This window comes from Rhamphochromis sp. 'chilingali' (assembly GCF_963969265.1).
Source record: "Rhamphochromis sp. 'chilingali' genome assembly, chromosome: 20".
Taxonomy (NCBI): Eukaryota; Metazoa; Chordata; class Actinopteri; order Cichliformes; family Cichlidae; genus Rhamphochromis; species Rhamphochromis sp. 'chilingali'.
In genome coordinates, this window is record NC_137947.1 from 812,501 (window position 1) to 839,202 (window position 26,702).

Below are 26,702 nucleotides of genomic sequence, written 5' to 3' on the forward strand. Positions count from 1 at the left end.
TGTCAGAACAATGAGGCGCCTGCTGAGTGTTACAGGAGTTACAGCAGTGACACATCTGCTGCTGTCAGGCCTGCAGGTATCAGGCTGCTGTTCTCCTTCATCTCATAGTGGACAGAAATTATTTTTTGGAGCGCCACAAATAATTTGTGTGGCATCAGATTTGATGCAGAACAGCTGATTGTTCTGTAAATAGTGTTTGTTTAAAAACGTCTTGGCTGCATTTAAAAGAATAGCTGCAAAACACTTACTTTTTTGAAGTAACTATATAATTAACTGCCCAACATTGGTCATTATTTACTGTATGTTGCAGACAGAGTTACAGACTCTCTCCCAGACCACAGACTCACAATACAGTCAGAGCTTTTTAAAAATAAAGAAAAGAAAGTTGTGTTTTCAAAATTGGAGTTCAAGTTATTTTCCTTCCAACAGTGTTAACATGCTGCAGGTCAGGAACAAGATTGTTTACATTCTCATTGTAAGTGGGCTGAAGCAGGTAATTAAAAGTAGTCTAACATAAATGCTGTAATTTGATTACTTTAATAAACATGTAACTTGGATGCTGGCGTGACCACAGTGCACACGTCTGCTGTCGCTCACAGTGGTCCAGGGGACGCTCAGGGAGTTTGTGTGTTCGCTCACACACGTGAAACATTAGAGGGAACACTGGTGTGCACTGGTGGAGTTTTTTTTTAAATATTTTCATTGTAATCTATAAGCGTGTTTCAAATGCTGTCTGCAAATTTAAAAACATTGAATTAATTAAAATTACACAAGAAGTTTTAAGATCTTTTGTCTTCATTTTAGTGTCAGAAGCTTTGATGACCCACTTTGTTGAATATTACTCAGTAAGATTATACTGTCAACTGAAAGATGAAGGGACTGATGGCTACTAAGCCTTTTTCTTCAAACTGAGCCTCATTCATCTGATCACACACATTCATAGAGGCACTCTTTTCTATACTTAAGGGGTTTATCTGAAATTCACGGTCACACAGTCAGCTGATTCACCAACTTTCCGATTGGTAGACGACCTGAGCCAACGCTGCCCCAAAGATAAAATAGCAGACCTAAAAGGTTATCCATCCACCTATCCTCTTCCCTCATCCTATCAGGTCACACCTCAGACAGGGCTAAGCTATGGGCAATTTAGATTCACGTGTGTGTTCACGTACGCCCTCTGTAGCAGCAGGCAGTAATCCACCAGGACTGGAACTACATCCTGAGAGAAACACAAAGAGAGGGTGGGGTTGGTAGAGAATTACTTCAAATGTTAAACATTCATGTCAACAAAACAGAGCTGATTAAACAGTAACAATCAGCATCTTAACTCTTTCAGCTACATACACATAGCCCATAGGTAAATCATGTTGGCTGCTTTATGAATACCAGCAAGGACAGAGAGAATGGAAACACTGGAAAACTCTCCGCTCTCTATGTGCAGACCTCTCTGCATTGACACCTGTTATTAATCTCTGTCTCTCTTGCACAGCATCCCGTCTTCCTTCTCTCACCCCAACCAATCACAGCAGATGGCCCCGCCCCTCCCTGAGCCTGGTTCTGCTGGAGATTTCTTCCTGTTAAAAGGGAGTTTTTCTGTGGGCAAAGTGCTTGCTGATCGGGGGTCATATGAGTGTTGGGCCTTTCTCTGTATTATTGTAGGGTCTACTTTACAAGCCTTGAGGCCACTGTTGTTGTGATTTGGTGCTGTATAAAAAAACTGAACTGATTTGAATTGGAAATCACTTTTTTTCGAACAACACGGGTAAATTTCTGTATCCTAAAAATGTTGCACAGCCACCGGCCACCAGATGGAGCATCACTGTTGAGAAGCACCATCAATCTGTTAGTCTAGGCCTGATCTTTTTCTTAACACCGTCAGAATGCCATCCTGGATACAAGATTTTATTTCATTCATTTTTGAGCAATGTGCATCATTCATAATGCACCGGCACACTTTTAGTCTTTATTTATTTTTTACACATCTTTGTGGTATCATGCTTTCGTGTTATAGTTTACATCAGTTCTGTTTAGAGTATAATGTTGGTACGATGCGAGGTGCTGCACATTTAGCAAGCGTGGGATTAATGGATTTGTCTTTGTCCATTAAACTCTTCTGGAACTGAAGCTGATATCTGAGTGTTTCTTAGTCTGTCTCATTTTTCTTTGAGTCAACTAAGTTCGTTGGAACGTCCCTAGCTCTAATTATAATGCTCTGCAACCAGGGAATCTTTTTTTTCTACAAAACACAGAACTTGAGGCCAATATGCTTGATGAACTCAGATCCTGAATAATAAGATAAGAAGACTCGTCAGTTTAATACAAAGTGGACTGATCGGTTGGACGCCAGTACCATGCTACTGTACTAACTTTGTGGCTACACACTTGTGTTCTCTACGGCAGTTTAGTTTACCTGGAAATGTTGCTCCATCACTTGGATTTTGCCTTGTTCTGGACACTTTTTCAAAGCATGCTCAGCAAACTGGAAAAGGATCTCGATCATCTGTGGACACGGTGAGTTTAGAAAGCTGAAATGTCAAAGTAAAAGTAGATTTGATGCAACAGAAAATGTTTATCTTTTCTCACCTTGTCACTGACCACTGCCTTCCTCTTCAGAGAATCTCCATACAGGCCTTAAAAACACACAGTTCACAAATGATCTGTCATAAGTAGTATATATAAGTATAGTATGTATAATATAGTATATATAACAGTATCAGTATAATGTTATGAGTATGGTAACATTTAGCTACAAGCATGCAGTGATACTGTTTGTCATAAACTGGAAACGACCCCACTGTTGGTGCTGGTGTTGGTCAGGAATTATTCTTTGCAGGCAGCTTATTAGGGTCATGCTCAAGAGAGTCAACAGATTTGACCAAAGTGCCAAAAGCGTGCATTAAAACTTCATAGCCCCAAGACAAATGGCAGTGAAATCCAGGATACACATATCATAACTGATGGCTGGTCACACTGGATATGACCAAAGTCTGGATTATCACACGATCCTACTGGCATCCAAGCAGAATGGGCACCAGCTGTGCACATTTCTGGAATGCCAATTAGTTAATCACATATCGTACACGAGAAGCTGGAGAAACACCAAGGACTCAGAGAAGAGGTGGAGAAGATGTGGAGGGTGAAGGTGACGGTGGTCCTAGTGGGCATCGGAGCGCTCGGTATAGATATCGCAGGCAAGTGTAATGTGTGGCTGTGATATCGATGACAGAGGAGTGAAATGAATTATACCCACCAACCACAGCCTTAGCAGCTCCCTCGTGAAAGGACCAGGCCAAAGAGAGGGCTTCAACAAAATGTTCCTGCTTCATCAAGCAGTCAATGCGCTGGACATATAAGCAGAGACAGGGAAGGGCAAAGGTCAAGGTCAGGCCTACGCAATTCTAATTAAACAGTGATTGTTGCTGCTAATGGACAGATACTCAAACTGTCACACCCACCTCTCTCCAGTTCCGTAGAGTCATAATGTGAGCTGACTGAGGGGTGAGACAACATAACATTAGACAGTCAAATGGGACACGCTCAGTGTGTGCTCTTCTCTGAAATATGAAACTCTTCTGATTATTAAACCTCAAAACCCCGAAAATATACAATGTATACATAACTGATAGGTCCTAGTCATAGTCCACCGAGGACAATGACTGTCTTTTTCTGTTATGACTCAAACTTTATTAGATTTTAATATTAAAACAACAACAAAGAAACAAAGAAACAAAAAAACAAACAAGCCAGAAGACAGAGTGGACAAATTGAGAATCGATGCATATTTCCACCCAAAGAAAAAGATCCAAAACAACATAAATACACAATGATGCCAATGTTTCACACAGACCCAATTACAGCTTTCCTATTTAGTCCGACCTTAACTAATGAAAAGTAGTTAGCCCATTTGTCGTTATAGTCGTCCAGTCTATTCAGCAGTCTATAATCTTTCGTAAGCTGCCACTTGTCCCAAAGAGTCGATGAGGCCTCCACTCTTTCACCAACAGCTTCCTCTCCAGCATAATCGCCGTTTGTACCCAGCAAGAGGAGTGGGTAAGTGACTCAAAGCTGAAGGGTCTCCTAATACGTAAAGACTGTTCATGAATGGGACCTTGACCTACAACCTTCTCTACTACGGTGTGAATATGAATCCAATGATCTTGGACTTTGACGCACCCCCAAAGCAAATGTAAAAGAGTGCCACTTCCCTGCTGGCGCTTCCAGCATGCATCATCAGTCGCTCGACCCACCCTGTGCAACCGTGAGGGTGTCCAGTATAATCTATTTAAAATCTGAAATGGGAACAATCTTGAGTTCACGTGACATTTTTTTCAGATTCCTGAGGATGCCATTCCTCCACTGTAAAGCCGTTAAGTCCATTTCCCACGTTCTTTTGAGGGACAGTGTGTTAGGATCAGAAGCTAATAAAAGCGTTTTGTTCGCCTTGTAATCGGAAGGTTGCCGGTTCGAGCCCCGGTCGTTGTGTCCTGACACACTTCACCTGCCGCCTACTGGTGTTGGCCAGAGGGGCCGATGGCGCGATATGGCAGCCTCGCTTCTGTCAGTCTGCCCCAGGGCAGCTGTGGCTACAACTGTAGCTGCCTCCACCAGTGTGTGAATGTGTGTGTGAATGGGTGGATGACTGGGTGTGTAAAGCGCTTTGGGGTCCCTAGTGGGGACTAGTAAAAGCGCTTTACAAATACAGGCCATTTACCATTTAAAGGGAACTTTGCGGATAAACCAAATGTATTGGTCATCAAATGGCTTCGTTGCAGGTCTTTCCAAAATCCCTGCCTAGGTAAATCAAATTCTTCTGCAAGTTTTCCAAATGATTTAAATATACTGTTTTCATATAGATCCCCCAGCACTGTTACACCTCTCTGGAACCAGAGCTTCCAAAAGAAGGGTAATTATGGGATCTGGTGGTGGGATTACACCCAATACCAGCAGACTGGTTGAGATATGGGTCAAAGTTGAATAATTTGGACATTCTTTTCCATACTTCTTTCAAATGAGAAAATACCGGCTGTGATTGGACGTGGGGGGGGCAGATTAGTTGATAAGCTATATAATGGTGTAAATGGCGAGCAAGCAGTACTTTCAATGGAAAACCAAGGAGGCGCTTTCTCAGGGGGTAAGAAGCAATGTGCCAGATGCCGAAGAGAAAAAGCATAAAATATAAAAGTAGATTAGGCATCCCTAACCCTCCTCTGTCCACTGGTTTCTGCCGTTTTCTCAGATTCAATTAAGCTTTTTATTACTCCATGTAAATGCTTTACAGAGCTGGTCAAACTGTTTGGTGTATTTCAAAGGAACATGAATTGGCAGAGCCTGCAACAAATAGTTGAACTTAGGTGTACATACCATTTTGATTACGTTTACCTTCCCCAAAAATACATCTGAGACCAGCGATCAAGATTCTCATATCGCTGAGTAAAGGTTCAAAATTTATCTTTATCAGGTCTGACAGATGAGGCGGGAAGACTGTCTTAATGCTGCATTTCCTCAACACTGAAGCCAATTCACAGAAGAGGCACCTTCAGGGTTTGAACACTGTTTGAATGGAAGAATGAGCCAAAGTCACACCTGAGCAATCAGCAGAGTCCAGCCTGCACACTTCTATCAGTATTCACATCCTCATTAACAGCAGCAGTCCGGTTACAACCACAAACGCCTTTTTATAACATCTGTCACAGATGTTTTTGTTTTCGGAGCGGGCAGCGCATCTAAGAAGGAACCAGATTGACTTGGTCGTTCAGTCTTTGTTAACTTTGTTTTTGAGAAACACTCATGAACTGTTCAAGTACTTGCACATGATGTTCTGTCACCACTGATTCTCATCAGTGTTGAGATGTTGCACGCGTTGGAGACGGGGATGGAGTTATTAACTTTGTGTGACTGTAATAAATAACTGTCATTTGTAACATTACTGTTCTGATCACACAACACAGAGATGAACTCGTGGCACACAACATGACCCAGTCAGGAGAGCCAGCGCTCTCTGAACCTGCCATTTCTGTCAGATCTGCCTCCATCTCACCCTACCCATGGCATGCTTCTCTTTCACACTACCGACTGCATGTCCTTCTTCACTATATCCACGAGCCTCATCCGTGATCTCCCTCTTTTCCACCTGCCTTGCAGCTCCGTCTTCAACATGCTCCGTCCAGTAAATCCACCGTCCCTCCTCTGCACATGTCCAAACCATTTCAGCTTCAGCTCCCTGACTTTGTCTCCAAACCACTGAGCCTGAGCTAAAATGCTTCCATTGATAAATAACAAAAGTTTTCATCCATGGTGATGATATAACAGATGTATAGAACAGAAAGGTAAATAGTACAAAACAGTACCTTGGTGCCCAAATACACAATCTGTCCTGCGTAGCTCGAGACTGATTGGTAACAAGCCTTTTCTCCAACTAAAGCCTGAAACACAAACACAGATGTACAGCCAAAAGGTCAGTGGTGAACTCACTGACAATGCTTTCAAACACATTGTTATTATTTTCTCAGGAATTCTGGGACCAGATCCTGAATCACAAGAATTTAGAAGATATGCAGGTGTAATTAATAGAGAAGGTAACCAGGACCTGATTCATGCAACGCTCTAGGTTCAGGTTCAAAATCTGTTTGCATGTTTGCATGAACAGAACTCGATATGTTAAAATCAGGAAGTGTCTTTGTGTTTAAATGAGCAACTATCCAAACGTCCTGTGCTGACCTGTAGAGCTACATTTACTGATAACTGCTGTGCTCATGGTGCCGAGTGAAAGCCACTGAACCTCGTGTCACTCCTGTCCCTGTGCTCCGTGTTCCCTCTGTTCACTGTCAAGTCCGTGTCTCTGTCGTGTGCTTCCTGTTTTATTTTGACGGTGCCGTGTTTTCTCTGCACCTGTCCTGGTCCCACGTCTCCAGTCAATCTCGTCTCTATGTTCCCTCTGTCACCATGTCGTTATGTCGTCGTGTTCGCTCGTGTCTCTGAGTCTGTGCCTACGTGTCGTATCTCCTGTCTTATTTTGATAGTCTCTGTCCTACATCAGTGTTGTGCCTTCCTTCGTCTCATCATGTCCGAGTTGTCTGAGCTGCGTTTCTTCCTGTTTCCCATCCTCTCGTGATCCTACCTGTATTTCGGTCCTCAGAGGCTGTGCTGTCTTCGGTCCTGTTTCGGTCTTCGTGCTGCGTTTTCTCCCTTCGTCTTCCTGAGAGTGTCCTAGCTCGCTGTCCTGGTTTGTGTTGCTCCAGTTTCCTACTCTCAGGTTCCAGTTCCCAGTTTAGTTTCTAGTTTTGCGTTTGAGGTTTGTTTTGTTTTTTGTAAATGTTTATTTCTAATGTGGAGTTTTTCCCAGCAATAAAGCTGCACCTTAACTTTAACTTCCTGTTTCTGAGTCCTGCGTTCGGGTCCTTCATCCTGCCTGCCACACAGCAGTTGCCATGACAACATGTCGTCATTATCAATAAAATAAAAGACAGTTAAATATTGCAGAAACTTGTTATAAATCTGGTTACCTGGATACCAAATGAATGATAAGGTCGGTTAATTTCTGGTTCCACATCTGAATCTTGAAAATGCGGTAACTTATTCTCTGGACAAAGTGACTTGTTTTGTGGTTTCTTCAAAGGCTGAATTTTGTTTTTGTTGGGTTTTTGCTGCATTATTACTAACAGAGAACTGTAGCAGGGTTTTGACTAACATTTTCATGAGTTTTGAATCTCAGATTCCCAAAAAACACGAACTATCAACATCTCAAATGAAAGCCTCAAACGCTGACCATGCCTTACAAACGAAACCCTCACCAGAGCCTGGGAGACGTTTCCTCCAGTTGCCAATGATTTGAAATGTCGGCTGTTATAGACCAGCTGCACCTGCTCCAAGTCCAGAGTCTCCAAAACCTCTTGGCTAGGCCGGTCCACCACGTGCAGCTTTTCGTGGCTGTCCACCAGGACCAGCGTACGGCTGTTAATCCACTGCAGAGACACAGAGGTACAGCAGGAAACAGACAGAGGGTCATATAAATGCCCATGACTCTGACGGGTGCAACGACTGTACAGCATTAAAAATGAGATGCACAAGTTAAAATGTATTTGGCATTTTTCTTAACCTACACAAGAAGTTTACACACAGGTTCAAATAGATTCAAACGCCATCGTAACGTCACTTCGATAAATGTCCCACCGCACCTGCACCTCAACCACACTACTCTGGCAGCCATCAGCACGTTTCTGGAACAATCCTGGCTGGATATTTGAGAGCTCATTTGAATTGGCTACAGATCCAGCTTTCCCTCAATCATATTAAAATAATCCATAATCAGACAATACACATGTTTAACTATAAACAAGTCTGCACTCATATTCTAACTCACTAGCCCAAACAACAAAGTACATTTTTACATTGGCTAAACACGCTGTGATTAATCTTAAACTTAAACAGTTTTTTATGCAGGCAGCAGAAACATGAGAAGGAAGAAGAGGAAGGATCGTGGATGCACAGGGCCTGCACAGTACGTACCACTGACACCCAGAATCCCACCAGCCACAGACCGACCAACCAAACGTAGCAGTTTGTGGACGACAGTCGTGATACCGAGTGATAGCAACATCAGGAAAAAGGAACAGGACAAGCTCAAGAAGCTCCGAGGGCTGAGAGAGGAGCTCTGGAAGACGTGGAGGTGAATGCAGCAGTGGTCCCAGTGGTAATTGGGCCACTTGGGCCAGTGACCTGCAAACTGGGCAGGTGGCTCCAGCAGATCCCAGGAACAACATCTGAGATCTCTTTGCAGAAAAGCGCAGTCGTAGGAACAGCAAAGATCCTGCAGAGGATCCTCAGGCTCCCAGGACTCTGGCACTGAGCCCCGCCCCGCTGGTGTTTGTCCTGTTTCACTACTGAAGACTTTTTGATGACGGGGACTGAAGTTTCTCTAACAGTGATGTCAGCTCAGCGTTTTATATTATCTGCACCAGAAAGTCTTTGTCCCAGGAAAACAGCAGAATGGAACTTTCTAATAAACCAGAGGTTCACTCCAGGAAACGCTGTCATCAGGAGTGATCGTATTTTACAAGAATAAACCATCCTGAAAGGTTTAAACTCCTAAATACATCCAGCACTCCTCTGCTGACCTGTGCATGAATGAGTATGTGCCACTGTTGAGCATCTTCTCGGGGTACTTACACTTAGGCTGATGATGTCACAGCTGAGCTGGAATTGTCTCTGTTTGATGACGTGGATCGTCCCCGATTCCTCTTTCTTTACCTGAACAAACAGTGGTGGAGGAGAGAAACATGATCCCGGGATAACTGCTCTTTGACGGAAGTGTTTGCGCGCTTCAGAAATCAGACGTCTGGGAAACATTCAGTCCAACATTATTTAGTGTCAGCTTGTATCCTCGTAGCTTTAACATAGTAATGATTTACATCTACTGAAAGCTTTGATATATCACAGTTCAGCACTTACCAAGAGGAAGTGGACGGTATCTCCTTTGCAAAAAGCCAGGACTGGATTGACCATCTTCTGGACAGCAACAAACTGCCAGGCCAGCTGAGGAACGCTGGATGGATCCGACTAACAAAGGAGAACATAACACGACATCGGAAACAAATCTCACGGAGCGCCTCTGAGGGTGTGCCACGTTCCCATCACCACGTTGTTGGGGAGAAAACTCTGCCCTGTCCCGGTTAACTGTGACGTGATACTAAATAAAACGTAGACACGTTTTTGAAATAAGATCCAACCTTTAACTTCTTTAACTAAGAAGGAACAAAAAGGAGAGGAGCATGTAGAAGCACATCCACTGTACTGGGAAAGACACATATTTTGAACAGGGACCAGTGGCTGGTAACACCACCAGATAGAAATCCAACTTTCTAGTTGCAAAGCAAAAAAATGCTAAAAACAGCAGCTGAGTCACTTCGGACATGTTGGCAAGTTAAGAAATGAATGATGATGCTGAGTGTGAAACTGAGCCGTTCAAAGCATCAAAGCTGTTGATTTTAACGTCTCCTACGTGCTGACTGTCAGAGAGACACACGCTCGAGCAGAAGGCGATTCGAGCTGGAACGAGTCTTTCAGGACCTCTGGGCAGTTCTCTTTGTGCCTGCCTGGTAAACAAGGACTCGATAGCTCTGCTCTGCCTCTTGATTACAGTTCATGGTAAATGAATACAGCACAACAAAGTAGTGCCATCACATCTGACACGATGCCTCATCACGTCAGTGGATCTGACTCATACATGCAAACCGCACTTCATACCTTATTGTAAGGAAATGTCATCCAGACTTTCAGGGAGGGCTTTAATCCAATGACTAGAATCTGGGGTGAAAAGACAAAACCATCAGAACCTGATGCTGCACGAATGAGAACACGATTATGACCTGCGGACGACCTTTGGCATCTGCACACCTTAGTGAGAGATGCCATAGCGAGCAGAGAGTAGTGCGTGATGGGATGGTCTCTGAAGTCCGGAGGAGAACGCAAAGGTTCGATACAGCACACCTCCCCTTTAGAACCACTGAAGAGACATCGAGAGTCACATGACCGCATCCCCATCACCCTCCTGAGAACAAACGAGGGGAAAGCAGGGGAACCAATGAGAAAGATGAACATAAAAAAATCACCGAATCAGAGTCGAGTTAAAACGGCAACACTTGTTGCTGGTGGGATTACATGTGTTCATTTAAGAGGTAGAAGACCAAAAAGTTCTTTCAGCACCTCGGTTACAAAAAGCATCCTCCCCTCAGCCTGCTCATAGATGTACGTGTGGTATAAGTGTGAAAATGCGAGGTCACCTCCTTCTTCAGTTATCACAAGATCTTTGAAAAACTTGACCTCTGACCTCGAGGTTAAAGTTACTAACTCATCTGAGATCTTTAGTAGATGCACCTATGCTATCAATTAGAAAATCCTCATTTCCAGCTATGCCAACAATACTCCGTCAGCTTTTCAGTGCTGAGGGGTAAAAACTGCTCAGGAACATAAAACCTGATGGTTGAAAATAACATTTCTGTAACATTTAAAGCCGAGTCGTTCACCTGAAAGCCAGCTCAAAAACAGATCCTCCACTGTCATTGCACACGGCAATAGTTGGGTCATCTGTGAACTGCAATAACAAGAAAGGCAAAAGAAGAACTCAGGACAGAAGTTAGACAGAAATCATCAGGGAGGAAACATTTGACATCTCTGAGCCGCAGGTAGAAAAATACAACCTTTGTTACAAATGTTTCCTTAGTAATAGTAGTGGAGGGGTGACGTTTGGTGACAACAACAAAACAAAGCTGACTTTGCAAGTGTGTGTGTGTGCATGGACCTTCACATGCAGAATGGCTGTCCCAGGAGGGTGGGCATCAGTGATGGTCCTCAGAAGCTTCCCATTGGCTAGATCCCACATTGTAATCTGATCGTGCAGACGGAGAGACGACACGAGGAAGGTGGTCATGAGCTCAAGTGAAAGCTGTGAACACATTCTGCAGTGCATTCCTGTCATATCAGCAACGCTGGTGCTAATTTTATTTTTGCTACGACCTTAATGTGTTTCTGAAATGGAGAATGAAGCAATGATTTAAAAGGCTGGAAATGAAACAAAGATGAACAAATCAATCATTTAATGATCGTTCTGAAAAAACTAGGCTAACACACGAAAATGCATTCGATTAATAGTAGAACGGACCTTATCCTGACAAAACAGTGTGCAAGTTTCACTCACACAGAGGATGACATGTGATCAACCTCACATTATGAGCGCCTGCTACAGTCCTAAATAATCCGTATAGTTAAAATGTGCAAATCTTTGCAAAGTAAAGATTTATTTAGGAAAATGCATTAACAGAAGGTTTAATGAAATGTGTCTGTAGCCCAACACAGGGCCACATAGCGCTGGTATGGCTGGTGGAAGCAGATATTGGTAGGCTGTGTTACTTCACTATTAACTGCTTGACAAGCCACTCAACATTTGCAAAGCAGTAATGTTAGTGACGTCTTTTCTTTGTGTTACAATATTTTTGTATCATATTTCCCCATTTCTGCATCAGTGTATTTTGATTCTGCCAATTATGGTATCCAACCTGCACATTAAAAGACAACAAGTAATAAACAATTACAAATACACATGAACCACACTAACAAATATAACCTGTCCAAAACAGGGATTCTTGTTCCTTTGATCCTTGTATTGGTGTTATTTTAAATTCAAATAAAATGTTAAAAAACGTGGTGTCTAACCCGATACTAGTTCATGCAGTTATTACGTCTAGTTTGGACTACTGTAATCAGGACCCATACAGACCTTATGGGACCGTATCACCCCAGTCCAGCACTTTGCGCTCAGACTGCTGGTTTACTTGTGGTTCCTAGAATATTTAAACAGGAGGTAGAGCCTTCAGTTTCCAGTCTCCTCCCAGTGGGAACAGCTCCCAGTTTGGATTCGGGAGAAGACACCCTCTTTGTTGTGGAGGGAGGGGCATCCATCATAATCAACTATAACTTCACAAACAGTGTGTTTGGATTTCCCAAGGAGGATGTCGAACAGAATGCAGTAATTTGCAAAATATGCCGTAAAACTACTGCTAAAGACAGCAGTGCAGTGAACTGATCCTATTAGCTGAAAATGTTTTAAAGTGTGCACGTCAGCGTCCCCCCACACACTAAAGAAAACGTTAAACCAGCTGTGACACCTGTGACTGTTCTTCAGGCGTTTTCTAGACTTTTCTTTCTGTAATTTGAGGTCATCAATATTTTACAATTTTCATATGTTATAATCACAAAGGAGCACGTTTTTAATTTGAATCGGATTATTTTGTCTTGTGAATTTGCCACGATCAGGACGAAGCGCACGGATTCTAATTATTCATCATCTGTTCACTTATTTTAACATTTTATTGGGATTATAAAGTTCAAAAGATCACCAGCACCGACACACTGTTGGGTTAGTCATCATCACCCACACGCTGGCTGACCAGCCATCTAACCTTTGGTCAGAAAAGCGTCAGGAGGTAATGGTACTTCATTTAGAAAAGTGTGAGTTTTCATCTTTGGCATCATCCTGTCAGCATGGTGAATTTCAGTGTTTCCCCATGAAGCATGAAAATGCTGTAACTCACCATGAAACAGGAAGCTGTTGTTCCTAGATCAGGATTCTTAAGTGAAGGCTTTCACTGTGTTAATGAGTTTGCTACAGACTGTGGTAGCAGCTAGCTCCATATATACGTCTATCTGCATGTGAACCAGATGTTTGTGAACAAGACATTAGTGTTAATGAGCTGTTAGCTGTTAGCATTAACTCATATGACCTTCCTGGGCAGCGTCCTACTCTACAAATCAGACTTCAGATACACTGACAGTGGGGACACACACACTGTTGCATGTGTATGTGAGTGGAACAACCTGGCGTACAGGAAGGACATCACTCACTTTATCATCTGATGTGAACTCAACCACCTACACATCCACACTAGTGAGAACTCCCATCACAGTGAACATGCACGGTTTTGGCACTGATGTCGTGGACAAGTACAAATTCCTGGATGTTCACCTTCACAATAAACCGGACTGGTCAGAAAACACTCCAGATCTGTACGAGAAAGGACAACGTCAGCTCCTGTCTTCCTTCTCTCACTCCAACCAGTCGCAGCAGATGGCCCCGCCCCCCTGAGCCGGGGGTTTCTTCCTGTTAAAAGGGAGTTTTTCCTTCCCACTGTGGCCAAAGTGCTTGCTCACAGGGGGTCACATGATTGTTGGGTTTTTCTCTGTATGTGTTATTGTAGGGTCTACTGTGAAGCGCCTTGAGGCCACTGTTGTTGTGTATAAATAAAATTGAACTGAAGCTCTGCTGGGCAGGCTGAGGTGTGCGGGACTTTTTCAGTGACGCTCCTGCAGTCTTTTACCTTCTAACACCTTTGTACAGGTGACAACTCCCCTGGTGGGAAGGTCATCCCTTCATCCCAACAGCAGTCACACTGTAAAATACAGATAACTGCTGAAATATATGTACATCATCACTCCCACTGCACTTCATGTGCACATAAAAAATATCGAGTTCTAGTTACTCTTGGAAATCTTTTTTTGCCCAAATTCAATTTTTCTTCCTCACTGTTGTGCTGCTATAGTCCCCACGGTGGGATTCATAAAGTCTATTTATATCTGTCTATGCATCTCTCTATATATGTACTTATCCAGCCATCGTTCAAATTTGGCAGCTTAAGGTAATGTTTTTAAAAACAATAAAAAAGACTCTTAAAGTCTGTCCTAAACCAAAAAGGAGGGCAGCTGTTTTGAATTATTTTGGCAGCAGTTTTGTTGTAGTTAATCAAATTTCTCCCAGAGATTTCATCTGACCACCATGAGCATTGGTGAGTTCAACCTAATGACCCTGGCGATGCTAAATTGCGAAGCATGTGAGTTTGTTTTTTTTAACTGAAGGACACGTCTGTGATGTCAAATTTGGATTATTCACTACAGGACATTAAATTGTTAAAAACATCCTAAACCTTACAACTGATAAAATCATCTGTTTCTATATGAAATGTTCAGTGTTAATATCACATACAGGAACACATCATTAGTGAGTGACCTCATACACCACCCACTGGCCACGGGTAGTAACAACAGTTAGAAATCATCCACCCGACTACAGCAAACACCTCCACAGTGTCAAGTCACGACATGCACTGAGGTGAAAGGGCCCTATGATTTAACTGTTATTATATCATCATTACTATTTGGCAGCTTTAACAAAATAAACTGTAAATTAGTGGCAAATAAAGTCTATTTATCTTGTCCTAGTACCTGTCCTTTGGCAAACCCGCAGAGAAGTCGTGAGCAGTCATGGTTGATGCTCAGGGCAGAGACGGCGCCAAACTCTGCTCCAGTCGTCTTGGTACCCAGACAGAGCCGCAAGGCCTGGTTGGTATCTGGAGAGGAAGAGGCCGTTTAGCTGACAGAGCAGGAGAAAAACAGGCAAAAGACACACTGAAAGTTGTCCCAGTCCTCAGTTTTACGAGTGCAATACCAGAATTAAAAAGCACATAATTTAAACATAAAAACAAAACTGACACTAAATGAAGAGCCATAAAAGTAATCAAAGTACTGTAAATAAAAATAAACAAATGAAACCAAATAACATGCCAAACCAAAATGCACACAAAGAGTGATGTTTCAGGCTGAACACCAGACGAACAACATTCAGGAGGATCTGACAGACGTGGTCATACCTTTTCCTGCTCAGGCATCATAATGTCAGCAACACAGAGAGACACTGATCAGCCCTGCTGCAAGTTAAATACTGAGCAAATTCCAGTTAAACCACATCACAGTTAGAACATCATCCCTGAAGCCTCTGTTCCTGCGTGTGTGTTTGTAAATTCGCTTATTAGCAAGTGTTGTGTGTCTCTGAAATAACAGTGAAGTTTGCCTGGCAGAATGCTGTTACTGAAGTTACACATCTGTCATGTTTAAAAGGGACTTCTGCAACATTTTATAAAGTAGAACCAAAGCAATGATGCTAAGACGAAATAAAGACAGAAATGCATGACTTCATCTCTTTTAGGGAAATCAAACCAGCTTAAAAGCTCAGTGGTGTTTATGTGCGGCAGTGTGCGTAACACACGCTGTAAAGCAGTACCATCCTGAAGTCCCACCTTGTACAAACATTCGATAACCACCTTAAAGGTTCCACCAAAGGCATGGATCCGTCTAACCACTGTTAGATACGGCAGAGAAACAGAGGGGTGGGACGCTCTGAACATGAGATAAGGAGTCAGGTGGTACGTTGTGATTACCTGAGTCAATATAACCTGGTGTGATAACAGCTAATGCACAGTGGGACTCGTTCATACCCGGACTAACAATCCGTTTGCTCAAACTGTTTTTGTATTTTTCAGTGATACAAAGGTAAGTGTTCCACTATGGTTCAAACTTACCTTTACTGATGTGAGCTAATGATGCTGTTTGTGGCTTCATTTCCAGGTAATATCTGGCTTTCAATACCAGATTTTCTGCACCACATTTATTCATTGATTAGTCTTATTTTGCCAACTACTTCATCTGAGTGTCATTTTATAGTCTGGATATTTGGCACAGTCAAAGTTTGAGTCGACCGTCTGACTGGTTAGATCCTTATTTGGAACTTAGGTTGCTAAAATAAAACATGCATACATTAATATAAGCATGCTTTATGTAATACAAATTAAAGGTGCTAAGTAAATGTAAACTAACAATGACAGCTACATATAAAAGATACATTTGAATAATTACTTAATCCATCAACATGTCTACTGGGCCCCAGCCCAGCAAGACTGTCTTATATTATCAAGACTTTCATATTAAACGTCATCAATTCATCTCTCTTAATTCTTGTTCCACCATTGGCCCACTTAGTCAACTGTCATTGTGAATTCAGATGATAACTTGTGATTTCACAGAAAACAGGTCTGCATTTTCTATTTCCAGGCCTCACTCGTGTAATTCTAGCCACTGTCACCACATCATTAAGCAAAACACAGCTCACTACGTTTGACGACTGTGTCTTCCCTTTAAAAATGGTGATATAAGTGAAAGGCTATGTTCTGATTCACAGCCTCCTCCTGCCATCACATCAACACGATGCCTCATCGCAGCTGTTCTGTTGAGATTAACAACAACTCCGGCTACTACACTCTGGCCAATCCAAGGTGCGGTGTTACTTCTGTACTTTCCATCTGATGCAAGTTTCAAGAATGGGTTTAATGCAACATAAATCATCTTTTGCTGCCAATACAAACAGTCTAAAATGCTCAAATCTACTCAGTATGCACATGGCAATACTGCAGACACTTGTGATGTTCTCAATTTAGTAAGTAAGTAAAATTTATTTAGATAGCGCTTTTCACAGGTAAAAAAAATCAAAGTGCTTTACAACACAGGAAATGGCAATATAAAACAATATGACAGCAAATCAATGATGTCATTATGGTCCAGTTCTCTATGTAATGTTTGAGTTTTAGGGGAATTTGCAAATATTGAGAGAAAGAACCAGAAGGCTGTCGGTCATGAGTTTTACAAACTGGCTGCGATGGTCACTGGTGCAGGGACGACCTCATTGGCTGTTGGTTTCAGCACGCCATGTGAGGAACACAGTCATGCTGTTGAGGATGCAGCAGAGAAGTTGTCGCCTTTATTTAGACATGAATTCTCCAGATGTGCTGCTCCAGAACAAAAAAGACGCTGTTGGTCATTTCTGCCATATCGTTACAGTAAAGATGCAACTGCTAGTTATCCATTAGCATGCAGAAATCCTGTCAGCCCTCATGGTGAACCATGAGACGGTTCTTTGAGTTCATGTGCTGTCGAGCCAAGAAAAAGTAGTCAAGATGATGATGTGACCCAAGCCACGATGTATAAGACGGCTGCAGAATGAAACCCACACACCTAAAGCACAGTGGTGTGGTGGTTAGCGACATTGCCTAACATCGGAAAGGTCCTGGGTTTGAATCCATCAGCTTTCTGGGGCCATTCTGTGTGCAGTCTGCATGGGTTTTCTGGCTTCCTCCCACAGTCCAAAACCGTGCAAATGAAGTTAACTGGTGACTCTAAAGTGGCTGTAGGTGCTAATGGTTCTCTGTCTCTTTATGTTAGCATGAGATAGGTTGGGGACATGTCCTGTTCAGGGTGTACTCTGTCTCTTGTCTTATGAAAGCCTGAATAAGCTCCAGCCCAACCATGATGGATGACCACGTCAATAATTATAGTTGGTTATAATCTTTTTAAACCTTTGGGTTTATCATTGTTGAAAACTTATTTACAAGCACAAATATAATAAAACTGTGGCAAACTTTGCAAAATCCAACACAGCCAGTGCACATCTGAGCAAATGGAAAGAGGAAAAGTGTTTGTTTTGCAAATTCTTACCAAAGTAAAATCCTAAAATGAATGAATCCATTACTTGCATCAGAAGTTCTTCAATGATCTGCATAAGGGTGGATAGAAAATAATGATCCAGCACATTTTTATGGACACTTGTGTAGCTTGCCTGTAGCTTCATGTGGGAGGTGAAAAACAGCAGCTCAATGTGTCACTTTTGAGGTGGATTAAATGCACATTACTCCTGATGATGGTAAACAGCACACTATTGTGCAAAGGTGTCAAACATCCGGCCCGTGAGATCATTTCATTGGTCAGTTATTAACGGCCTGTCGGTATGTGGAAATCAAATCATCAGCCCTACTGAGAATCCATGTGGGCAGGGCTGGGACTATTTTAATGGGCACACCATGCAGGCATTCACATGCAAAGACCATTATGTGACAGCACGTATGCCATAAACATGCAGAACATGTTTACTTTTCTACAAAAACATGCAGAAAAACAGTTAAATATGAAATTTCTTTACACTGACAGAAAGGAGCGTCTCACCCATTACTGATCAAAATGGGCTGTATGTGAGTCTGACACATGTGCTCTAGATAGTCCAAAAACATGAATCCACTGCAGCAAAAACACCATCAATCCTCTACAAGCACAGCAAAGACAGCACACCTACACAATCATTATGGGCAGAATCACTAACGCAAAGCTAGGAAGAAGAAATCCCACAGTGACGTTTAAGCAGAACGTATGCTAACCCCAACCAAGCAGTCCAAGAGTATGTGTGTGTGTAACAAAGCTGATCTCTCATCTTTAGCCCTGCTGCTTCCTGTTTTGCACTTTTATTCAATTTATTAAAATGAAACTCCTCCATACATTCGCCCTATAAGGATAAGGGTTGGAGCACGTATGTGGGTATAAGTTTATTGTTACTTTTGTTGTGTAACTTCAATAATGCGAATGAGAAACCAAAAGCGTCACAGCCCTGTTGGGTTGTTCAGCTCTTACAATACTGTTGTGCATGCAATGTGTCCTATTGACTGCATTATTGTTACATAGTTTAGACAAACAGTGTTTACTTATTGGAAAGTATAACCAGAAGAACTGGTCAAAGTGTTTCTGTTAGACCCATCTAACACACTGTGTCTCCATGCTTAGGACTTTCAGTGAGAGTGGCAAATGCGAGGTCCCTTTGCCACCCATGGTAGGTCCCTGCTCTGAAGCCAGTGCACTGTTCAACAAAGTCACTGGCAGTGCAACTGGAGCAGTTGGAGTCTTCACCTATGACCTTGTCAACCCTGACATGAACGACTATAGCCACATCATGGCTGTCATGTTCTCCGTGCCGTATGATCGAAGCCTCTACTCCAACTGGTTTGCCGTGGGGATCTTTGACAAAGGAACCGACTGTGACTATAATCTTTATGACATCATGTATAATGGGAGTGAAAATAGTTTCGTAAGAGCCAAGGCTGACGGGTCCTGCATTTCTTATGAAGGTGACTACGTTATTGTCAGTGCCTCCATGTCTGATTCAGGTGAAGCAGTCCTGAGGGTGGATGTCAATGACACAGGGATGTACTAACACAACAGACGCAAGATGTTACACAAGTAAAACAATCACTGGCATCCCACTACGTATCTGCAAGGGTCAATCAACTGGTAAAACTGGTCACTTGCTAAAGTGCTGATTTCAGTGTAAACGAGTGCATGCCGTTGTATACTCAAGAGTGCTTTCTCTAGACTGATTCATGAAAGATTTGTATGTATCAAAAACAGGTTTTCTTTGTAACCAGTGTATAACGTAACAATAAATCTAAACCTTTACCTGATTTAAATTTGTCCCTCTTCTGTTCAACATCACCTCCGGATTCTGCAGAAGTATTTCTCTGTTTATTATCTCAGTCTTTAGGTCCATTCTGTCGAACGGTGGGCCTCAAATATACACAAGATCAAATTCCCTTTCAAACCGACACTAGGACCACTAATGGTGATGGAAGGACCTCGAGCTATTCTGAACACTTTCAGTGCTAAAGAGTCAACTTGGAGTCAACTGAAACGCCAGGCTGTTTTGAACATTTAAAAACACCCAAACTGTTCTCCAGGGTGAGAATGTCAAAGGGCGCTGTAGCATCCTGAGATGATTCAGCAGAAATGAACAAAAATGTTTGGTGCGTGCCAGGACGGCAGCAGCACAGAGGACACTGACAAAGTGTTGCCTCCTTCCTGATTCCCTGTGTTTTTGTATGTTCGTTACACTTAACTGTTTCAGATCAAACAAATTTGAATATTAGACAAAGATAACACAAGTAAACACAAAACGCAGATTCTAAATGAAGGTGTTTTTCTTATTAAGGAGAAAAACCCAAACATACCTGTGTGAAGCACTGATTGCCCCTGAACCTAATAACTGATTGGGTCACCTTTAACAGCAACGACTGTAATCGAGCCTTTGTGATGACTGGCAGTGAGTCTTTTACAGCACTTTTTGGCCCACTCATCTCTGCAAACTGTTTTACTACAGCCACATTCGGTGGGTTTTCAAGCATGAACCGCCTTTAAGGTCATGCCGCAGCATCTCAATCGGGTTCAGGTCAGGACTTTGTCTGGGCCAACCCAAAGTCTTCATGTTGGTTTGCTTTACCCACTCAGAGGTGGACTGGCTGCTGTGTATTGGACCTTTGTCCTGCTGCTGAGCCCAAGGGCACAATGAATGAAATACGTAAGAGCGATACAGTGATAAATGAATAGTTATCCTTAAGAACTATTTTCCTTTTTTTCACCGTTTCTCTTATCAATTTTGCACAATTGTGTCTAATTTACTTCATTTGTATTTGTCAGATCTGGTTTTTGCTCACCGGTGCCACATATGTATGTTCTATCTTTTATGTGTTTTCTGTATTTGCTTTCCTTTACATCTTTACCTTTGTGTGTTATTGAGTAAATAAGACTTGTAGACTCAGCACTTCTACTACAAGTATAAATAAAAAAAATTAAAAGAAAAGAAAGGCACAGCACACATAAAACAAACAAAACAAGACGAGAAAGAAAATAAAAATAGCAAATAAAATAAAGAACAAGTCAACGCCAAGTATCATTTTCTAAATTATTCCCTTCATAATGTCTCAGAAGCTCAGCTAAAGGCGACCACGTTTCTGCTGAGAAGGTGGCTGCAGACTCCCATCTTTGCAGGACCTGTACACCTCCAGGACATTGCGGCGTGCAGCTCGGATCTCAGCTGACCCTTCTCACCCTGGACACAGTCTGTTTGACCTGCTCCCCTCAGGCAGGAGGCTCCGGTCCATTCGCACCAGAACCTCTCGCCATAAGAACAGTTTCTTCCCCTCTGCTGTTGGACACATGAACAATAACCGTATGACTGTACCCGCCACTAACACATGACCCTACGCTGTGTCACTGCATCATTCCATGTTTGGCACTGATCACCACCTGCACTCATGTATATATCTTTCTACGTAGCACTCTTAATTCTTATTCTCATGTATATATCTCATGTATATCTCATGCACATATCTTTCTACGTAGCACTCTTAATTCTTATTCTCATGTATATCTCATGCACATATCTTTCTACGTAGCACTTTTAATTCTTATTCTTTTATTTTTTCATGTCTATTTAAGTGCTATTTATGACACTATGTTTGCACTGAAGCACCGCAGCAATTTCCTAATGTTGTAAACCTGCTCAACATTTGGCAATAAACCCCTTTCTGATTCTGATTCTGATTAAGATCTGCTCCCTCTCCTCTGACAATAAGTAAGTGTGTCCAATTCAGCACATGATGATGCCTCCTGCACCCACCTATCACTTTAGCGTACATCTATTTTCTTCCAACACAAAGATATTCACCGCCTGGCCTGCAGGAGGCCAAAGTCGATCCATTTTAGCTGTGTGGAGCTAAAACCACAGTTCTCTGGATATATAACCAGCTCGTGGCAGTTATCTGACTGTGTGGTTGGACCAGTCAGTCCAGTAAGGAATATTAAACAGTGTTAAACCTGTTCTTTTTAAATGGCAAACACCATCACAAGTAAATGGACTGGTTCTTATACAGCACTTTTCATCCATTTACACAAAGTTGATTACACTGGAGAGCAACTCGGGCTTCAATATCTTGTTAGCATACATTAGCATGCTAACTGGAGCAGCCAGGGATCAAATCACCAACTTCCCAATTAGTAGATGATGTCTCTACGTCCTGAGCTACAGCCAATCCTACAGTAGTTGAAAAACGTGCTGAAACCTCTGTACTGTGGCTTTCCAAACACACATATCCTAATGCTAGAGTACAACTAAGGCGGTTAATATGCTGAAACCCGTGGACCTATCATCTGAAATGTACAGGCATGAAAATGGAAGTGCAGAGAGCTTCTAGCAGTCTACAAAACACAATGTAGTTACATTGTCCTGTAACTGTTGTTGCAATGATACTTACTGTGAAATGCACTTCTAATAATTGTGATCATGTTTCCTGATAACAAATGGTTACTTTGTGATGAAATAAATCAAATTCAATCCCATTTTTAGAAGCACAAAGACGGTCTTTATTCAAGCAAGTCAGGAGGTCAGTTGTGATGTACACAGGAAAACATCAGGACTTTGTGCAGCACACATTCTGCTTTTAAAATTTCATACAGTTCATTTCCCATTTGTAATGTGACGCTGAAGCCGTAGCAAATTTGCCTGTATGCTTTATTACTGCATCGCTACATTAATAAACGAATGCAAACGAACTGTAACTGATTAAAGACTGTGGAGCCACATATTCATCTTTACTGTAACAAACATTTTAGATTCCACAGATCTGTTTGACCAGTGTAAAGACACATTCATCGATGCAAAGGCAGCGCGTGCACTTTCATCAAGTCATCAGCATCTTCATGGCTAAATGATCCAACCTGGATTGACACATTCCACATGTACTCAAACTGATGCCAGTTTTTGAGCGACCTCACAGTTGCCCTGCTCCAAGCTGCTTCTTTACACTCGTGAAATGAGCTATCGCCCCCTTAGCGCAGAACAGTCCAACATGGTCCTACATGATGGCCTCTCTGTCTGCCAGTGCCACATAAAACGCTACCGTTAGCTGTGATGTGACAGTCACTGAGTATCCTTCATCTGCGTCTCAACAACACCAACGCTGAACGTAACATGCTGTAGTTGGCTAAACCACTGTTGTGTATCTTCAATACAAACATCTGCAGTCAAACCTAGATTCCTGTCAATCAGTAAGTCAAGTGTTTGGGGTTTGCTTCTATTTATGGGCTTCTTTCTGGTTCATTGGTGATAAAGTGATACAGTTATTCTCAAAGGGAAATATTGTTGACAGTGTAAATGTAAATAGACAGTATTACAGTTCAGACTTACCAAAGACCAAAGCCAGACCATGAGACGTTCCCACAGCAATGACACCCGACACTGTCTGAAGACACGGGGACGTACAGCTCAGAACAGACTAAACATGGAAGCGTTTTCAGATAGACAAGTACAAATGACAAAACACATCAAGGCTCCAAGTGTGACTGCAGCTGACGGCTGTCATTACTTGTCAGGTTCTGCTATGTGCTGATCCACGTCTGTAGTATGTAAAATATTTTTAATTATTGATGCAGGTGTACATATTCAGTCACTACACACTCTTTGTGTTGAGATGAACTACTTAGTAAATACTCACTATAGCTGTTGGAAGTCCAGCGTCCACTTTGTCCTGAGTGAAGACACAAAATGTTTTAGTTAAGAGTAGGGATGGGTATCGAAACCCGGTTCTTGTTGAGAACCGGTTCCCACTGTTTCAATTCCTTGGGATTGTTTGTCATTTTTGCAAACAATTCCCTTATCGATTCCAGTCGCCCCGAATGACGTCACCACGTTGCAGAGCGTCATTTACCTGGCAGGAAACACGGCGGCTCAAACGCTCAAAAGTTTGGTTATACTTTACGAGAACGGATGACAACAGGGCAACTTGCAGTACTTGCAAAGTAGATATTTCATTTAAGGGAGGAAACACTACGAATATGCAAAAGCATTTGCTCACAAAACACGCGATGACCTTAAATGAATGTCGTGTTTTTAATTCGGTGAATCTCAACCCAGCAGCAGCGGTAACGTTTGCACGTCCTCTCCCGTTAATGCAGCAGGTAAATAATCAACAACAGTGCATATTATGTTAGCGCGATCTGCCTTATTACAAACCTGCTATTACTGTGCATTTAGGTGACCATGATGAGACAGACAGAGTCTGGCTCAGATGCTGGCAGCTCTCGCTGCAGTCTACCGGTAGCGTCTCCTTTCAGGCCAGGATAGACGAATGTCACCGAGCAGAGACTCAGTTTGTGGTCAAAGGCTTGCAGCCGTTTGCCACAGCAGGTGATTTTCAGTAAGTAAATGTGTTTAATTGTAGGCAGGGACATTACTGGATATTCTTGTGTAATTGCTACAGAAGAATATTTATTTTATTATTTTACATTTACAATTTTTTCCTGGGGTCCCTGTGACACCCCACTGAAGAGCCGTAGGCTGGATCTCTTAAGATCTCACTGTTGGGTTTGTAAGGCCATGTTACTCCTAAATTTCTATCTTGTTCAAAGAGAAGATATAAAACAAAGTTCTGAGCTAATCGATTTGTGAAAATCTTATCAATACCCATCCCTAGTTAAGAATGAGGAACGTTTGAAATTCAGATTTTGATTCTGCAGCTGTGTTATTCATTTTCTGTGCTAAACTCTTTCAGATTGCTCGTAGAGATAAAAACCCACTCGAGTATTATAAAGCTGGGTAAGAAGTCTTAGACTAGGTTAAAGTACAGACTTGAGCTTTGGGTCAAGCAGCTCTTATGTTAGGATAAGACTGTAAACATGTTGTGTGTCTGTGTTTCTGTGATTGTGTAAATGCAGCTTTACATTTTGAGGACACACTCTGGTTTCAGGTGAGTTTCACAAAGCGTCAGTATGAATGAAATCAAACACGATGATTTTCTAGGGCAGACTTTCCGTTTGAATTCATTTTTTGAAATGATAAATAATGCATCACACGGATGCAGTGATGCTCTTAACAAAGAAAGAACATATTTTGTGTTCTTCCAGGTTTTTTAGTGCTGCTCAGTGAACACCACCCTGATTGATTTAGCCACCGACTTGCTGTTATCTCCGACAGATTCATTGTTTCATTTGTGTAGCTTATTTATGGCCGGCTTCACCTGCAGAGCTCCAGTGAACAGTTACTAAATGAAAGGTCAACACTTATCAGCTTCATTTGCTTTGAATTAAGAGAACAGGTCTCACCTGGGTATTTAAAGGTTTTGCAGTCACCTATTTAACTCATTCTCTGCCTCTGACGATGGAGGACTGTGTTTGGAAAGTTGCACATTTTTGTTAAACCCCGTCGAGCAAAGCTAAACATATACAATGTATACAATTCTCTGTGGTGGTGTCCAGAGTTACAAAGTTACCACAAACCAAAAAAGAGTGTGGAAACATAGGAACTGGTTTGTATGTAGCTGTGATGGTTGTGGATGTGTGTTACAGCCTTACAGCAGCAGACACGATCTGTGCAGAGATGCCCTTCAGCAGGCTGTGTCGAAGGACACATCCATGAACTGTTGAACTCATGTCCACGGTCCTCTTCCTTCTTTAACACAGACACATAAAAACAGAGGTAAAGAAAAGCAAACACACAAACAAATGCATTTATTAACTTAACTCCATGCACTCACACTGGCTGGCTGCTTCTCCTGCTATCAGAACAACGTTGTTTCCTTTTCCGTTACAGCAGCAACTACCAAGCAGTACCCGACACACTCAAGACACACCTTTAATTTATACTCCTAAATAAAGCTTCTACATAAAGCGTTTAAAATTTGGACTAATTGCAAATTAAAATTACTGACAAATTGAAATATTTGTATGTATTGATTTTAGTCTGATTCTTCAGATCATCACTTTTCTTTTTTCTCTACATAGAAATGTAAGAATAGCAATTTGTGTATGTGTGTGTGTGTGTGTGTGTGTGTGTCTGTGCGTGTATGTGTGTGCGTGTATGTGTGTGTGTGTGCGCGTGTGTGTGTGTGTGTGTGTCTGTGTGTGTGTGTCTGTGTGTGTGTGTCTGTGTGTGTCTGTGTGTGTGTGCGCGTGTGCGTGCGCGTGTGTGTGTCTGTGCGTCTGTGTGTGTCTGTGTGTGTGTGTGTGTGTGTGTGTGTGTGTCTGTGTGTGTGTGTCTGTGTGTGTGTGTCTGTGTGTGTCTGTGTGTGTGTGCGCGTGTGCGTGCGCGTGTGTGTGTCTGTGCGTCTGTGTGTGTCTGTGTGTGTGTGTGTGTGTCTGTGTGTGTGTGTCTGTGTGTGTGTGTCTGTGTGTCTGTGTCTGTGTGTGTGTGTCTGTGTGTGTCTGTGTGTGTGTGTGTGTGTGTGTGTCTGTGTGTGTGCGCGTGTGTGTGTCTGTGTGTGTGCGCGTGTGTGTGTGTGTGTGTGTCTGTGTGTGTGTGTCTGTGTGTGTGTGTCTGTGTGTGTGTGTCTGTGTGTGTGTGCGCGTGTGCGTGCGCGTGTGTGTGTCTGTGCGTCTGTGTGTGTCTGTGTGTGTGTGTGTGTGTGTGTGTGTGTGTGTGTGTGTGTGTGTGTGTATCTGTGTGTGTCTGTGTGTGTGTGTGTGTGTGTGTCTGTGTGTCTGTGTGTGTGTCTGTGTGTGTGTGTGTGTGTGTGTATCTGTGTGTGTCTGTGTGTGTGTGTGTGTGTGTGTCTGTGTGTCTGTGTGTGTGTGTGTCTGTGTGTGTGTGTGTGTCTGTGTGTGTGTGTGTGTGTGTGTGTCTGTGTCTGTGTCTGTGTGTGTCTGTGCGCGTGTCTGTGTGTGTGTGTGTGCGCGTGTCTGTG

At 42.5% G+C, this 26,702-nt stretch overlaps 2 protein-coding genes across 4 annotated transcripts in view; one reads left to right on the forward strand and one right to left on the reverse strand.

The window, feature by feature from the left end:
- vps8 (VPS8 subunit of CORVET complex) overlaps window positions 1–26,702 on the reverse strand; it is a 76,884-nt gene that overhangs the window by 30,177 nt on the left and 20,005 nt on the right. Inside the window, exons 4-20 of one of the 2 annotated variants that reach the window (XM_080869220.1) lie at window positions 25,375–25,468; window positions 23,520–23,552; window positions 23,213–23,267; window positions 14,770–14,894; window positions 11,297–11,383; window positions 11,022–11,089; window positions 10,393–10,546; window positions 10,243–10,302; window positions 9,448–9,555; window positions 9,166–9,246; window positions 7,791–7,961; window positions 6,348–6,422; window positions 3,456–3,491; window positions 3,251–3,341; window positions 2,584–2,630; window positions 2,411–2,500; window positions 1,173–1,219 (exon numbers count right to left, since the gene is read on the reverse strand). In XM_080869220.1, the coding sequence (XP_080725346.1) occupies window positions 1,173–1,219; window positions 2,411–2,500; window positions 2,584–2,630; window positions 3,251–3,341; window positions 3,456–3,491; window positions 6,348–6,422; window positions 7,791–7,961; window positions 9,166–9,246; window positions 9,448–9,555; window positions 10,243–10,302; window positions 10,393–10,546; window positions 11,022–11,089; window positions 11,297–11,383; window positions 14,770–14,894; window positions 23,213–23,267; window positions 23,520–23,552; window positions 25,375–25,468 (1,422 nt within the window). Of the gene's footprint in view, window positions 1–1,172; window positions 1,220–2,410; window positions 2,501–2,583; window positions 2,631–3,250; window positions 3,342–3,455; window positions 3,492–6,347; window positions 6,423–7,790; window positions 7,962–9,165; window positions 9,247–9,447; window positions 9,556–10,242; window positions 10,303–10,392; window positions 10,547–11,021; window positions 11,090–11,296; window positions 11,384–14,769; window positions 14,895–23,212; window positions 23,268–23,519; window positions 23,553–25,374; window positions 25,472–26,702 lie in introns of both variants that reach the window. The other variant, XM_080869219.1, reaches the window with a different exon arrangement.
- Window positions 14,901–19,655, forward strand: LOC308388473 (DELTA-sagatoxin-Srs1a-like). 2 transcript variants are annotated; one of them, XM_080869225.1, is made up of 3 exons: window positions 14,901–15,873; window positions 16,559–16,652; window positions 18,982–19,655. In XM_080869225.1, the coding sequence occupies exons 2-3, from the start codon at window positions 16,585–16,587 to the stop codon at window positions 19,406–19,408; spliced, it is 495 nt and encodes a 164-aa protein (XP_080725351.1). In that variant the 5' UTR covers window positions 14,901–15,873; window positions 16,559–16,584; the 3' UTR covers window positions 19,409–19,655. The 2 variants fall into 2 exon arrangements, with proteins under 2 accessions (XP_080725351.1, XP_080725350.1); XM_080869224.1 differs by having other exon boundaries at window positions 14,901–16,652.

Excerpts from the sequence above, each read along its gene's own strand:
- LOC308388473 (XM_080869224.1), top strand. The coding sequence starts at position 16,585 with ATGCCTCATCGCAGCTGTTCTGTTGAGATTAACAACAACTCCGGCTAC. Across the intron at positions 16,653-18,981 it reads TACACTCTGGCCAATCCAAG|GACTTTCAGTGAGAGTGGCA; the intron begins GTGCGGTGTTAC and ends CTCCATGCTTAG.